The 12,508-nt window shown below is 33.4% G+C and overlaps 1 protein-coding gene across 1 annotated transcript; it reads right to left on the bottom strand.

Annotated features, from left to right (window-relative positions):
• Positions 1-7,160: 7,160 nt before the first annotated feature.
• Positions 7,161-8,430, bottom strand: LOC146935531 (strigolactones hydrolase CXE15-like). Its single transcript, XM_085750702.1, has one exon. The coding sequence runs from the start codon at positions 8,359-8,361 to the stop codon at positions 7,330-7,332; it is 1,032 nt and encodes a 343-aa protein (XP_085606828.1). The 5' UTR covers positions 8,362-8,430; the 3' UTR covers positions 7,161-7,329.
• Positions 8,431-12,508: the final 4,078 nt, after the last annotated feature.

Genomic DNA, 12,508 nt, shown 5'->3' with positions numbered 1-12,508 from the left:
TTTTGCTTTAAATATTGTGTGGTGCATATAAAAAATATTTTATTTTCAACAAAAATATTATTTGTAAGAAAAAAAAACAGAAGCAGACCTATAGCAACGGACAGTGTGGACTTATACCAACAGCGGGTTAAATCTATTAAATAGGTGTAAAACGCCGTTGCTATAGCTCCAAATATTTTTCCAACTCTCCAAATTTCCGTTGGTATAGGCTATTGCAACTGCATTTTGCCATTGGTATAGGCATATTATTGTAGACGGCAACAAGTGCCCGTTGGTATAGGTTTTTGACCTATAGCAACAGTTTTTTGGACCTTTACCAACGGTTTTTGCCGTTGCTATATGGCAAGTTTCTTGTAGTGTGTCTTGATGTCGAAGGCTACGGGGTTAGCTGGTTGAAAAGTGTGGGTCAGTTGACTGCGATGAGTGGCTAACCCGTAGTCTCCTAGCTTAGGTCTCGGTGGTACAACTCCTTCTCCTTCCATAGTTGCAGATTTAGGAGAAGAGACTGTTTCAGATTCACTTGAGAGTTGTTCCGGTATTTGTTCTCGAACACCCGGTGGAACGGACTGAGCTAACCTTTGCGATCGGACAGCTTTCCGAAGTGCTCTAGCAGTCCTTTCAATTTCTGGATCGTACTCTAAGTCGTCTGAGCTCTGTTTACCTCGCATAAACAGCAAAATACCTTAGTAGCACTGCACAACGCAAAATAATCAAGTGAATATGAAAACAGAAAAATAAAAATAAAAAAAAAACAGAAAAGTAAATTGCAAAAACCCTAAATTATAATGTAATTGCCTTGTTGAAATAATTCAACAGTCCCCGGCAACGGCGCCAAAAACTTGATAGATCTCTGGCAAGTGCACCAAATACTATCGAAGTAGTAAAAATATCGATCCCACGAGGACTGTTTTTAACTTCAATAATTCAATTTCGTTATATAATTAGGATGTGTAAAGTTTATTTTTAGTTTGCCACTAGGCAGAAGATTTGGTTTGATTTTATGAAATCAAATAAAAGAGAATAAAGATTTGATTAAGAAAATATGAGAGAAAGATGAGATCAGATCCGTCGAATCCTCTAAGTTCCCCTAATTGGTCTACTGCACCTATTTGTTATGAACCCTCTTCTAGCTTACGATGATTAACAAATTAGCCCTAATCAATCCCTTGAGTTAGGACCCTCTTCTTAAACTACAGCCCCTAATTCCTTAGGTGGTCTAATAATTCTTGAAGGTTTTACCGAACGTTAACCTATTATCACTAACAAACGATTATCTATTCCTAGACTAACCCTGTTTATTAGAACAATTCAATTAGGTCTAAGTCGAAAGCCATGGTCAGTGGTCATTCGTTCTCACAAAATCAAGTTATATGTGATCAAGATATAAAAAGCATTAAGAACAATTGAATTGAATAAACTAGAATTGAATTCATAAACAAAATAGAGTTTCACAGCAACATGTGTCAATTAGGGTTACAAAGATTCATCTCGGATCTAATCTCTAAGAGATTTAGCTACTCATAATCGAGTTTACAAATAGCATAATCAATGATATAATTAAAACATACATGAATTGGTAAAAGGTTGAAGAAATCGCCCTTTTAGCCGTCTCCGATGTCTCAAAATCGCACTTTGCTCTCCAAAATCGTAACCCTTGTTCTTCAGATTGAGTGCAGTATTTATAGAAGTCATGGGCCTGACCCATCAAAATCGCGCCGCGCCTTGTATATTGGCGTGCCGCGATTTCCTCTTTACAGGAAGTGTGTATTTTTGCTTCAAAAATCGCAGCACGGCTTGAAATTGGCGTGGCGCGATTTCCTTCGAACAGACTTCAACATTTAAGCTTTTTGCACTCCAGAACAGTAGAAATTGCATAAGAACTCTATCAAAATTTTACAATAAGTCCCTAATATTACGTAATGACAGAATGTCATCAGTAAACCCCAGATTTTCCTTATTAGATATTTCTATTTTTGGTAGAATCGCGCTATGTAAATTAATTCTGGCTAAAATGAAAAAAAAGGATTAAATGCTATTAAATTGGTTCCTCTTATTTTTTTTAGTTTGAGTTAAGCTGAAAGAAGTTTTTTTCGATTAAGAATTGAGTTGTAACTTTAATATCATTTTTTCCGTTGCATGGCATATATTTTCTTACTATCATTTTTAGTTTTTATGTCAAAGACAGAAGTAAAAATAGACATGTTTCAAGACATAATGATATGTTTTTTTTAAGGCCAGAACATGTTGTAATTGTCGTTGATGAGAATTAGAACAAATGGCGTGTCATTATGCAACTTTAAAAGGAATACAAAGCTTAAAATGCATTAAGAGGTAACATAAAACTTTAAAGTAAAAACATGTCTCCACTGAGATATGCTTTGTTAGTGTTGTCTCCACTGCATTTCTCTTTGCATACTCCTTTGTTGTTGTTTTTGAAGCAACACAAGTCAAATACTGCTTGGAATTCTGAGATGGCGAGTTTAGCATCAGGGTGCACATGACATGGACGAGACAATTATTTTTAGAAAAGTTTCTTAGACAAATAATTTATTTCAAATGGTTCTGAGATCAGTTGTCTCTCTTTTTCTCAAAATGAAAAGCTTATGCAAAGGAAGTGGAGAGAAACTACTCATGTTATTGTTGAAGATGTGAATAAAAACAGTACTTCACTAATCAAAAATAGGGATAAGGGTGATACATTTAAAGACTATTACACATTAAGAAATTTAGCACATTCCAACCTTGATGACAAGGTTGTTTTCGAGGGGTGTGTTTTTTAGGATATAGTAAAGGCTGATTAGAGTAGTTTAATTAGTTAGGAGATACTTTTTTTAGGATATAGTAAAGAACAAACTAAGAGTTACTAACTCTACGATACCATTCAACATTTTCCACATTTTTTAGGTTGATATGTTTAAATATAAAGGATTCTCATATAAAGCTAATATTTTTTCTTCCTCTTCAACGTGCACACAGATGCATACAAATGTGTTAATATTAATTTCGTGACTTTACATTTAATATGCAGATCTGGGTATCGGTGACGATGACTTGAAGAACGTGTGTTTGATTGAAATTGAAATGTTGCTTCAGGAAAATGGACGGTCGCTTACTGATTTCAATTCAAGACACACGTTGATATGTTATTGATGCTGACTGATGAACAAAGATGTGTGCATGACAAGATCTGGAGTCTGTTGGTTCTGACGACGGTGGTTTCTTTTTCTTATATGGTTACGGTGGTACTGGAAAAACCTTTATATGGAAAACATTGTCGGCTGCTGTTAGATCGAAGGGGTTAATTGTATTGAATGCTGCATCCAGCTGTATAGCGGCTCTTCTATTACCAGGTGGAAGAACCGCTCACTCGACGCTGACAATCCCTATTGAGATTAATGAGGCATCATCGCTTACGATGGAAAAGGATAGTCCTAGGGCAGACCTGGTGCGTGCTGCAAAGTTGATAATTTGGGATGAGACTCCAATGATGCACCGATGGTGTTTTGAGGCAGTTGACTGATCAATGCATGATATCATGTCCAAGAATGATCCCCCAAACAAGTTTAGACCTTTCGGTGGAATGAAAGTAGTTTTAGGTGGTGATTTCAGGCATATATTGCCTGTTGTCCGAAAAGGATTGAGGCAGGATATTGTTGATGCAACAATCAATTCATCAAAGATATGGGCTTATTGTAATGTGTTGAGGCTTACTGTTAATATGAGATTGGGTGCATCTTCGGTACCTGCAGAGTAGGATGAAATTGCTAATTTTGGCAAGTGAATACTCTCAATTGGAGACGGCAACGACGCTTCAGATGAGAATGGTGAAATGAAGGTAGAAATTCCTGAAGATTTGCTCATATCGGACACAACAAATCCGTTGATGTCAGTTATAGACTTTGTGTATCTCGATTTGAATGATAACCTTGGTGACCCGCTATTTTTCCAAGAAAGGGGAATACTCGCATCAACGCTTGATTCAGTTGAATATGTTAACAAATATATGATGTCACTGATTCCAGGTGAAGAGAAAGAGTATTTATGCTCTGATCCTGTTTGTCGATCGGGTGAAAATCATGATGTCCAGAGCGAGTGGTTCACAACGGAATTTCTTAATGGTATTAAGAGCTTTAGAATTCTAAATCACCGGTTGAAACTAAGGGTAGGATGTCCGGTTATGCTGATGAGAAACATCAATCAGGCCAATGGACTGTGTAATGATACCAGACTGACAGTTACACATCTAGGGAAGAGCACGATAGCTGCTACCGTAATTACACGAAAAAGGGCAGGTACCATGGTATTCATTCCCATGATGAATCTTATTTCGAGTGATCCAGGACTACCCTTCAATTTCAGGCGCAGGCAATTTCCATTGACGCTTTGTTTTGCAATGACAGTAAATAAAGTCAGGATCAATCTTTATCTCGAGTGGGAGATTATCTTCCTAAGCCCGTGTTCACGCATGGACAACTCTATGTCGCTGTCTCTCAAGTTACTTCTAGAAAAGGTTTGAAGCTGTTCATCTTGGATGAAGATAATAATGTTTGAAAGGAGACCACAAATGTTGTGTATCGTGAAGTTTTTCAAAAAGTATGATCATTGGTTATGTTTTAGAATTGTTGTTGCTATAATTTAGAAAACTAAAGTTGCGTATTGTTTGGAAGTCGTTTGTTTTAATTTCTTTGTAAGGCGTACTGGTCATTACATGACATGCAATTTCTATATAAGCAGATCCTTCTGCCATTGACTTTTAATTGATGCACTTTTCAGGTATAACAATACGCGGAACTTTTTTTTTACATCGTTGTTACCCTAAAATACAATATTTATATTAGACCATTGGTTTTGTAAAAAAATAAAAACAAATAACAATCAGCGTTTCTGTAGCCCAAACTATATTTATACACACCCGTAAAAAATTTAACGTTTGCATTCACAAACTAGGTGTATACATCTGACACTGAATATTATATAAAAAAATACAAATTTTTTAGTTTTTATGATTAATAATATACGTCGGTGTATTTTCGCAAAAATATTACATATGCTAAGTTTAACAATGAGTACATCTTATACTACAGATAATTAGTATAAGTATAAATCCAAATACTTTAATCGTTATGTGCAATGTTTAGATATTTCAAAATATATACAAAATTAAGATGATATTTTTTTCCATGTCAAATTTAAATTATAACCACACTTATAACTTGAAGATAACATAATATAAAATCTATGCATTTGTTCAAAAAAAAATTTTATTTCCCCGTGCTTGGCACGGGTCACTATACTAGTTTGGAAAATGAGTAGGGCTAATATAGCTGCTTCATAAGAAGCCAAGAAAACGGTTGTTCATACAAAGAGAAGTCTTTGAGAATGCAAAGATTCTAAAAGTTCATAGAGACTAGTTAAGGGAACAAGTACATTGTTTGAGAGATTTGCATGAATTGGCTAAGAAAATACAAGCAAATATTAGATATCAATGGTCAAAGCTAGGTGAAAAATTTAGCAACATTGCCATCTACAAAGGTCTAGATGATAAGGAGTTGTCGCATATCTTGCAATGACATGAGTTCAACTTCCGGTGTTGGCCTAAGAATTTCGTTGGTGGATAATTTGTAAGTATAAGTGGAGTCACAATTTTTTAATATAGATATTTATAGACAAATATATAAATTTATAGAAATAAAATGATGATATAAGTATCATTAAGCGGTAAGTTGTAGTAACATTTGTAAGTGTTACAATTTTATGCTATTAATCTGAAATTTGTGAGTTTTCTTTAAAAATATGAAGTCAGCAAGGGAATGACTCATAGTTTCTATCTCAACAAGATTGCTGTAGATGTAGACCCCGTTGTTAGGGGCCAAATGAATGCACTCATTGGTAGGGCCAAGGAATTCATTGAGAAGCAATAAATTTTGAAGATCTTTCTTGTTTAGGGTTGTTACCTTTCAGCAACAATAATTTACCATTTTGTTTAGAGTTGTTTTGTCATGTGGTGTGTATCATGATCAACAGTATTTTGTTTGATTTTGTTGTTATTTTGCAGTCTTTTATTTAAATATTAAATACCTAACGCCAATTTGTATTTTTTTCCTCGATCATACTTCACTTTTTGGATCTAGATCTAAATCAAAATCTAATTTAAGAAAAATGCTATATGTAGCGAACTGATTCTCGCGAATGCATAGCGAAACATATTCCACCGGGCAGATTTTTATATTTTCCGTGACTTGCAAAAGTAAAACAGACTCTTATGCTCAAGCTTGTCAAAATCAGGACTTTAATTCAGGTTGAAAGGAAATAGAAAAATCGGGACTCGTAAAATCGCAATCAAAATCAAATGATTTTACTTAAGGACTTTTGTAGAATCGATATAGGAAATTGTAAAATCGCAATCAAAATCGATGGATATTACAAAAAAAAAATACTAAATATATGTTATAAATGGTATATAGTCATAAATGACTTAGTTTATAAGAAATCGTGAAATCACAATCAAAATCCATGAATTTTTCTTATTTTAGGATTATACTATGGATTTGAGTCGTTGAAGATGAAGAAAGTTGCAAAATCCTAGATTTTAGAATTTAAGTTAGGATTTTGACAATTATGCTAAGCTATTATGCATTGCATTCTTGGTGGATGGGTTGGAATAAAAAAATGCAAATGGATCATTAATTAAGTTGCTTTTGGAAAAAGTCTCAATTGTTTCAATATTTGGATGGTTGAATGAGAAAATGACATGCAGGATTGCTGTCATAAGATTGACTGATTCAAGGTTTATCATTACTCCCTCCGTTCCTTTATAATTGTCACTTTTGCATAAAAATTTTGTTTCTAATTAACTGTCGTTTTCAAAGTTCAAAGTATCATTAAATGTGGTTTTACCTATATTACCCCTATATATTTATTGCAGAGAGAGAAATGTATGAAATGAAGTATTAAATGATTAAGGTTATTATAGGAAAAAGATAATTTGTTGTATCAAAAGTAGTAAAAGTATTTGTTGTCTTGGTTTATGTAAAAAGTTAAAATGTGACAATTAAAAAGGAACAAACGGAGTAATTAAGTTGCTTTTGCGAAAAGTTTCAGTTATCTATAGTCTAGATTAGATTTAGATTTAAATTGAAAAGGTGAAGTACTCGATAACATACAAACTGGCGTTAGGTATTTAATATTAAAATAAAAGAGACAAAACACTCTTGATCGATAATACACACCACATGACAAAACAACGACTCTAAACAAGGTTGTAAATTATTGTTGCTCAAATTTTCTTCTCAGAAGAAAACAACCCTAAACAAGAAATGTCAACAAAATTTAGTGCTTCTCAATGAATTCCTTGACCCTACCAATGAGTGCGTTCATTTGGGCACTAACAGTGGGGTCTAGATCCACAGCAATCTTGTTGAGATAGAAACTATGAGTCATTCCCTTGCTCACAAACAGGTCCACTTCTTTATTAGCCTTCTTCATTGCTTCATAGTACTCCATTTCTGTGTCCTTTAGCAAATCATTTTCCGCTAGGCACAAAAGAAATGGCGGCAGTTTCAATCCGTCGAGTGGTGGTGCCCCGGAGCCCATCGGGCATGTGAAGGGGTGGTCCTTGTTGCTCCCAATTGGTAGTGCCAAGCTCAAGAACTTGTCCAACATATCCAATGTTAGAAATGGTGATTGTGGCATTTCCATTTCAGATCGGCTTCGGTATGACCTGACAAACCCAGGGTGGATGGGAATTGCTCCTGCAAGCCGAACTGGGGTCAGGTCAACCGAACCGGCTCTAGCTGCCACTTCATGGACTATGTTTCCTCCAGAACTATCTCCTATGAGGAAAATTTTGTCAAAGTCACCATGTTCCTCAAGCCACGGGTCACGTACGTCTCCCTTGGCGACTGATTGAAGCCATTGGAGCGTAGCAAACCCGTCGTCAATGGCAGCAGGAAGACGGTGCTCAGGAGCTCTCCGTAGGTACGGAGAGACACAAATGGATCGAGTGGACCGGACTAGCTCGGTGTAGACATGGTAGTACATGAACCAATCTGGTTCACTAATGCAGAAACCTCCACCTTGGAAATGGAGGAATATAGGTAGTTTTTTATTGTCCTCGGGTGTTTTCTCCGGTAGGTATAACCGGGCACGATGGATGGAACCATCCTGGGTGTTGGTGGTTGTGGAGGTCGTGGTTGTTACATCACGGATGGCAACTCCTTCAATGAATTGTTCATGGGGAGCAACCGGTTCAATCATGAACGTGACCTCGGGCGGGCCGGTCCATGTTCGGTCTACCGAACCATCATTGTAGATTCTAAGCCAACCGGACACTTCATCCACCAGCTTCTTCTCTTGGACCATGGTACTAAGATGGGTTATAGGGTTTAGTTAGAAATGTTGTTGAAAGATAATATAGGCACTTGGATAGATGACAATATGGTTCATTGATCTTCTTCTTATATAGTGGGAAGAAGTGGTTGTTGGTAGTTTTTTAGTGTGTGTGGAAAATTTGAAATTAGACAAAAGGATGGACCACATGCAACTTCCTAGAATTTCCGGTGAGAAAATAAGTGAAGTGTGACATTGAAATAAAATTATAAAAGTATGGTGACTTCACCTCAAAGTCTAAACGTTTAGTCGTATAGAGAGTGAGTCCAAGGTTTGATGTCACCATAGCACTAGCACTTGCCAAGAATTTCATCAACAAATACAACAACCGATCAAAAATATATTAATTTTATTCAAAAAAATATATATTAATTGAAATGATTTGACTTTTAAACCAAAAAACAATAAATAGTAACATTTCATGTAGAGATGGAAAAAAAAAAAAAAGTAAATTACCCTCCCTCCTCTCCCCTCAAAGATGCTTGAATTACAACCTCCTCCTCTCTAATGTTAAAATATACACTATCCTTCCCTCTTATTCAAAACACATTAGAAAACTTTTAACTCATCTCTCTTAAGAGAAGCTTGAATTACATTCTCCTCCTCTCTTATGTTAAAATCTATATTTTACTCCCTCAATATATTTTATTATTTCTAATAATCTAGCAGAAAAAAATTAGTATTGCGGATCTATTTTAATATAATATAAATTGAATACATATTTTTTTCGCTATTTTTTATTTACAATTTCATTAACATGTATTTTTAAACTCTATTATAAGTCCTCGTGAGCTTAACTCAGTTGGTTTGGACAATGCATAATATATGCAAGGTCCGGGGTTCAAACCCGGCCACCACAAAAAAAAACCTATTATAAAATAGGAAACAACCCAAAATAAAATTAAAATATGTGAAAAATTACTAAAGACAATAATGCATGGTTATTTTAAAGTTAATTTATACTCCAAATTATAAAATCAATAGCAAAATATTTAAATTTAATTATCATTGACATTTAAATTATAAAGAAATGATCTTTCAAAAAAAAATTATAAAGAAATGAATTAATTTTTCTTAAATGGTGGTCCAGAATGAATATATATCATAAAAATATTTATTTATATTAAAATAGATTAAAGTGTAGTGTATATTTAATTATTGAGAGATGGAGTTGTAATTCACGCATCTTATAAGGGAGGGGAGTATAAATTTTACTTTTCAAGGGAGGGAAGTGTATATTTTAACATAAGAGAGGGGCAGGGAGAGTGTAATTCAAGCATCTTTGAGGGGAAGGGAGGGGAGTGTAATTTACTCAAAAAATAATTATGCATCTATCTTACCCAAAAAAATTACCAGGTAATAGCCATTTTTGTCTCATAAGGTGTCATAATTAATCATAATAGTCTCTCAATACATCGAAACTTCAAAATAGTATCTAATTGTACACTACGTTAGTCAAATGGTCTTTTATGTTAAAATGTATCGTTAATATTGTCAAATTAGTTTTGTTCAAAAAAAAAAAATATTGTCAAATTAGTTTCTCAATATGCTTATTTATTGTCATATAAGTCCTTATAAATATTTATTAGCATGTCAGTTGTTATATGAAAAGAGTTAGTGTCAACAATGATAGACTAAATGGAGCTCATTAACGACTCTAGCTCATTAACAACGTTAAAGTCCTCCAAAAATAAATTTGTGGTTCTCACGAAAGATTCATTTTAAAAGGAAGCGATTGCTCAATTATCTACTAATTTTATATATTTATACTCATTTGCTTCAACTTAACCTCATAATATATTTTGCCAACAAAAACTTATTTATATATAATTATAATTACTAAAATTTGTTGTTTTGGATTTTTTTTAGTAACTTATAATCAATGTTTAAGCATATTTATATGGATCGTAGCATTTAACAAATTTATTAGGTTAAAAAACCAACTTATTTTTTGGAATTTAATCTTTGATGGTCTAATCCGACAACTTATATGGATACTCAATATCTTAAAGTTGCTTTGTTATATTGTTGTCATTTTGCATCAAACGACCTTATGTAAGTTGGGTCTATTTGAAGCACACACTTGCATTTAAGTGGATCTCATAATCAGGCCCGGCCTTACGGGTGCAAACAGTTCAACAGAGCTGGGTCTCCCTCAGTTATGGACCTCAAATTTTTTTTAATACCCACTAGTACTACTGCCTTTCAATTTTTTTTAACACCCCCAACCATTTTCTGTCCTCTTGTTTTAGCCTTTTAGGCCTATTAAAATTAAGTCATCTTGCTTTTGGTGTTAGGTGGGGGTTCCTCATGTATACGGTAGTCATTTTCACCTTTGGGTGTACCGCATATATACGGCACCTTGTATTTATCTTTTAAAAAATATAAATAGAACATTGCTCTTTTAAAAAAAAAACGTTTTGATTTTATCACTGACCTCTTTTCATTCCCAGAGTCGAGCCTCCGAATTTTTGGGACGACCCTGCTCATAATTATTTAATTTTTTTTGGCTTCTTAAAAAAACTTTATTAAGTTGTCTTTCCAAATATAAATCATTTTGGCTTCGATTATATATATATATATATATATATATATATATATATATATATATATATATATATAGACACACACACACAAAAATATAAGGCAAGTAGACAACAAGGTGCACCGTTAGGCTTTTATGGATGGCATGACCAATCATTGTAAACACAACATTCATAGATCTAGAAGACATAATTGCTATGCATGACCCTTTAAACTCTATGTAGAAGGTCAACAACCTCTAGTGCTAGGAAACTGAAAGTGTCAAAAACAAATGGTATAAAAGCATGTTGATTGTCAGAACACGCTTTTTCATGTTTAATCATTTTGCTTGATGCAACTTTTAAGGCTGCATGTCCTACCGTAAAAGTCCCGACACCTAATCCACCTAATCTCAGTCTTACGAATATTTAATTCTAGACCAAATTTTTGCCCCATTAAAATATGAACAATCCACGACAATAGAGGAACACTACGAAAAACCTTAATTGACCTTATATATATCATGTATGAAGGGAATGGGGAATTTTTGGTTTATTTTTTCATTATATCAATTATATCTTTAAACAAAATTTTCTGTAATAATGTTTATTGTTTTGTTTATATCATTAAAAAATTAAAAATTTATATTATATTTGTTATATTGTTTTTGTCATTAAAATAGATAAATAAGGTTTGTTGCATTTATTGTAATTTGAAAGTCACAAATATATATATATATATATATATATATATATATATATATATATATATATATTTATATTTTTAATCAAATCAAATTATATAAAAAATTGTCATTCGTAAGTTACATGTTAGTGCATGTCTGTCCCAAATTGTATGTCACTTTAGAAAAAAAATTGTTGTAATACCAATGAAAAAATATTAATGTTACTTTTCCTATTATATCCTTAACTATTTATTACTCTCTCTTCTTTCAATTCATTCATTTTTCTTTCTCATATCTTTTATTAAAGAAAATTTTATAAAACAACTCATAATATTTTTTTTCCACACAATATTAATTAATTTTTTAATATGTTTGAAATGTCGTACAATTTGAGACAGCGACAGTAATGTTGTCCTTGATCACTATATCCAAACTTTTTAGGTCTTTGGTCGTCGTCGTTTTTTGAAACTGTATACTCCCTCCGTCCCGGAATAACTGACCCATTTTCTAAAAAAAAGTGTCCCAAAATAACTGACCCATTTCAATTTTCAATACAACTTTCATCATTCCCAATACAATATAACACTAAATAATACTACTTTTATCATTCCCAATACAATATATTCCACTTTTCCCTTTATTTATACACTTTTCTTAATCTGTGTGAAAAACCAAAGTAGGTCAATTATACCGGGACGGAGGTAGTATTATCTTATCTACATATCCATTTATGTGGTTCTGATTCGTTTAGCACATTCACTAGTAGCTGACAAAGAAGAGAGGTTACGCAGAAAGGATTTTATATGTCAAATCGCGACAAAGGTGTTGTAATAAAATCTTGGAAAGTTTTTTTCTTTTTTTTTTCAACCCATAAATAAAAAATCTTGGAAAGTTATCTTGCTTTCCCCCACG

The sequence above is a fragment of the Medicago sativa genome, chromosome 3, assembly GCF_051527215.1.
Source record: "Medicago sativa cultivar Bolivia chromosome 3, Bolivia_mono, whole genome shotgun sequence".
NCBI classification, from domain to species: Eukaryota; Viridiplantae; Streptophyta; class Magnoliopsida; order Fabales; family Fabaceae; genus Medicago; species Medicago sativa.
The sequence above is the reverse complement of the archived record's forward strand: the minus strand, read 5'-3'. Positions and strand labels throughout refer to the sequence as shown.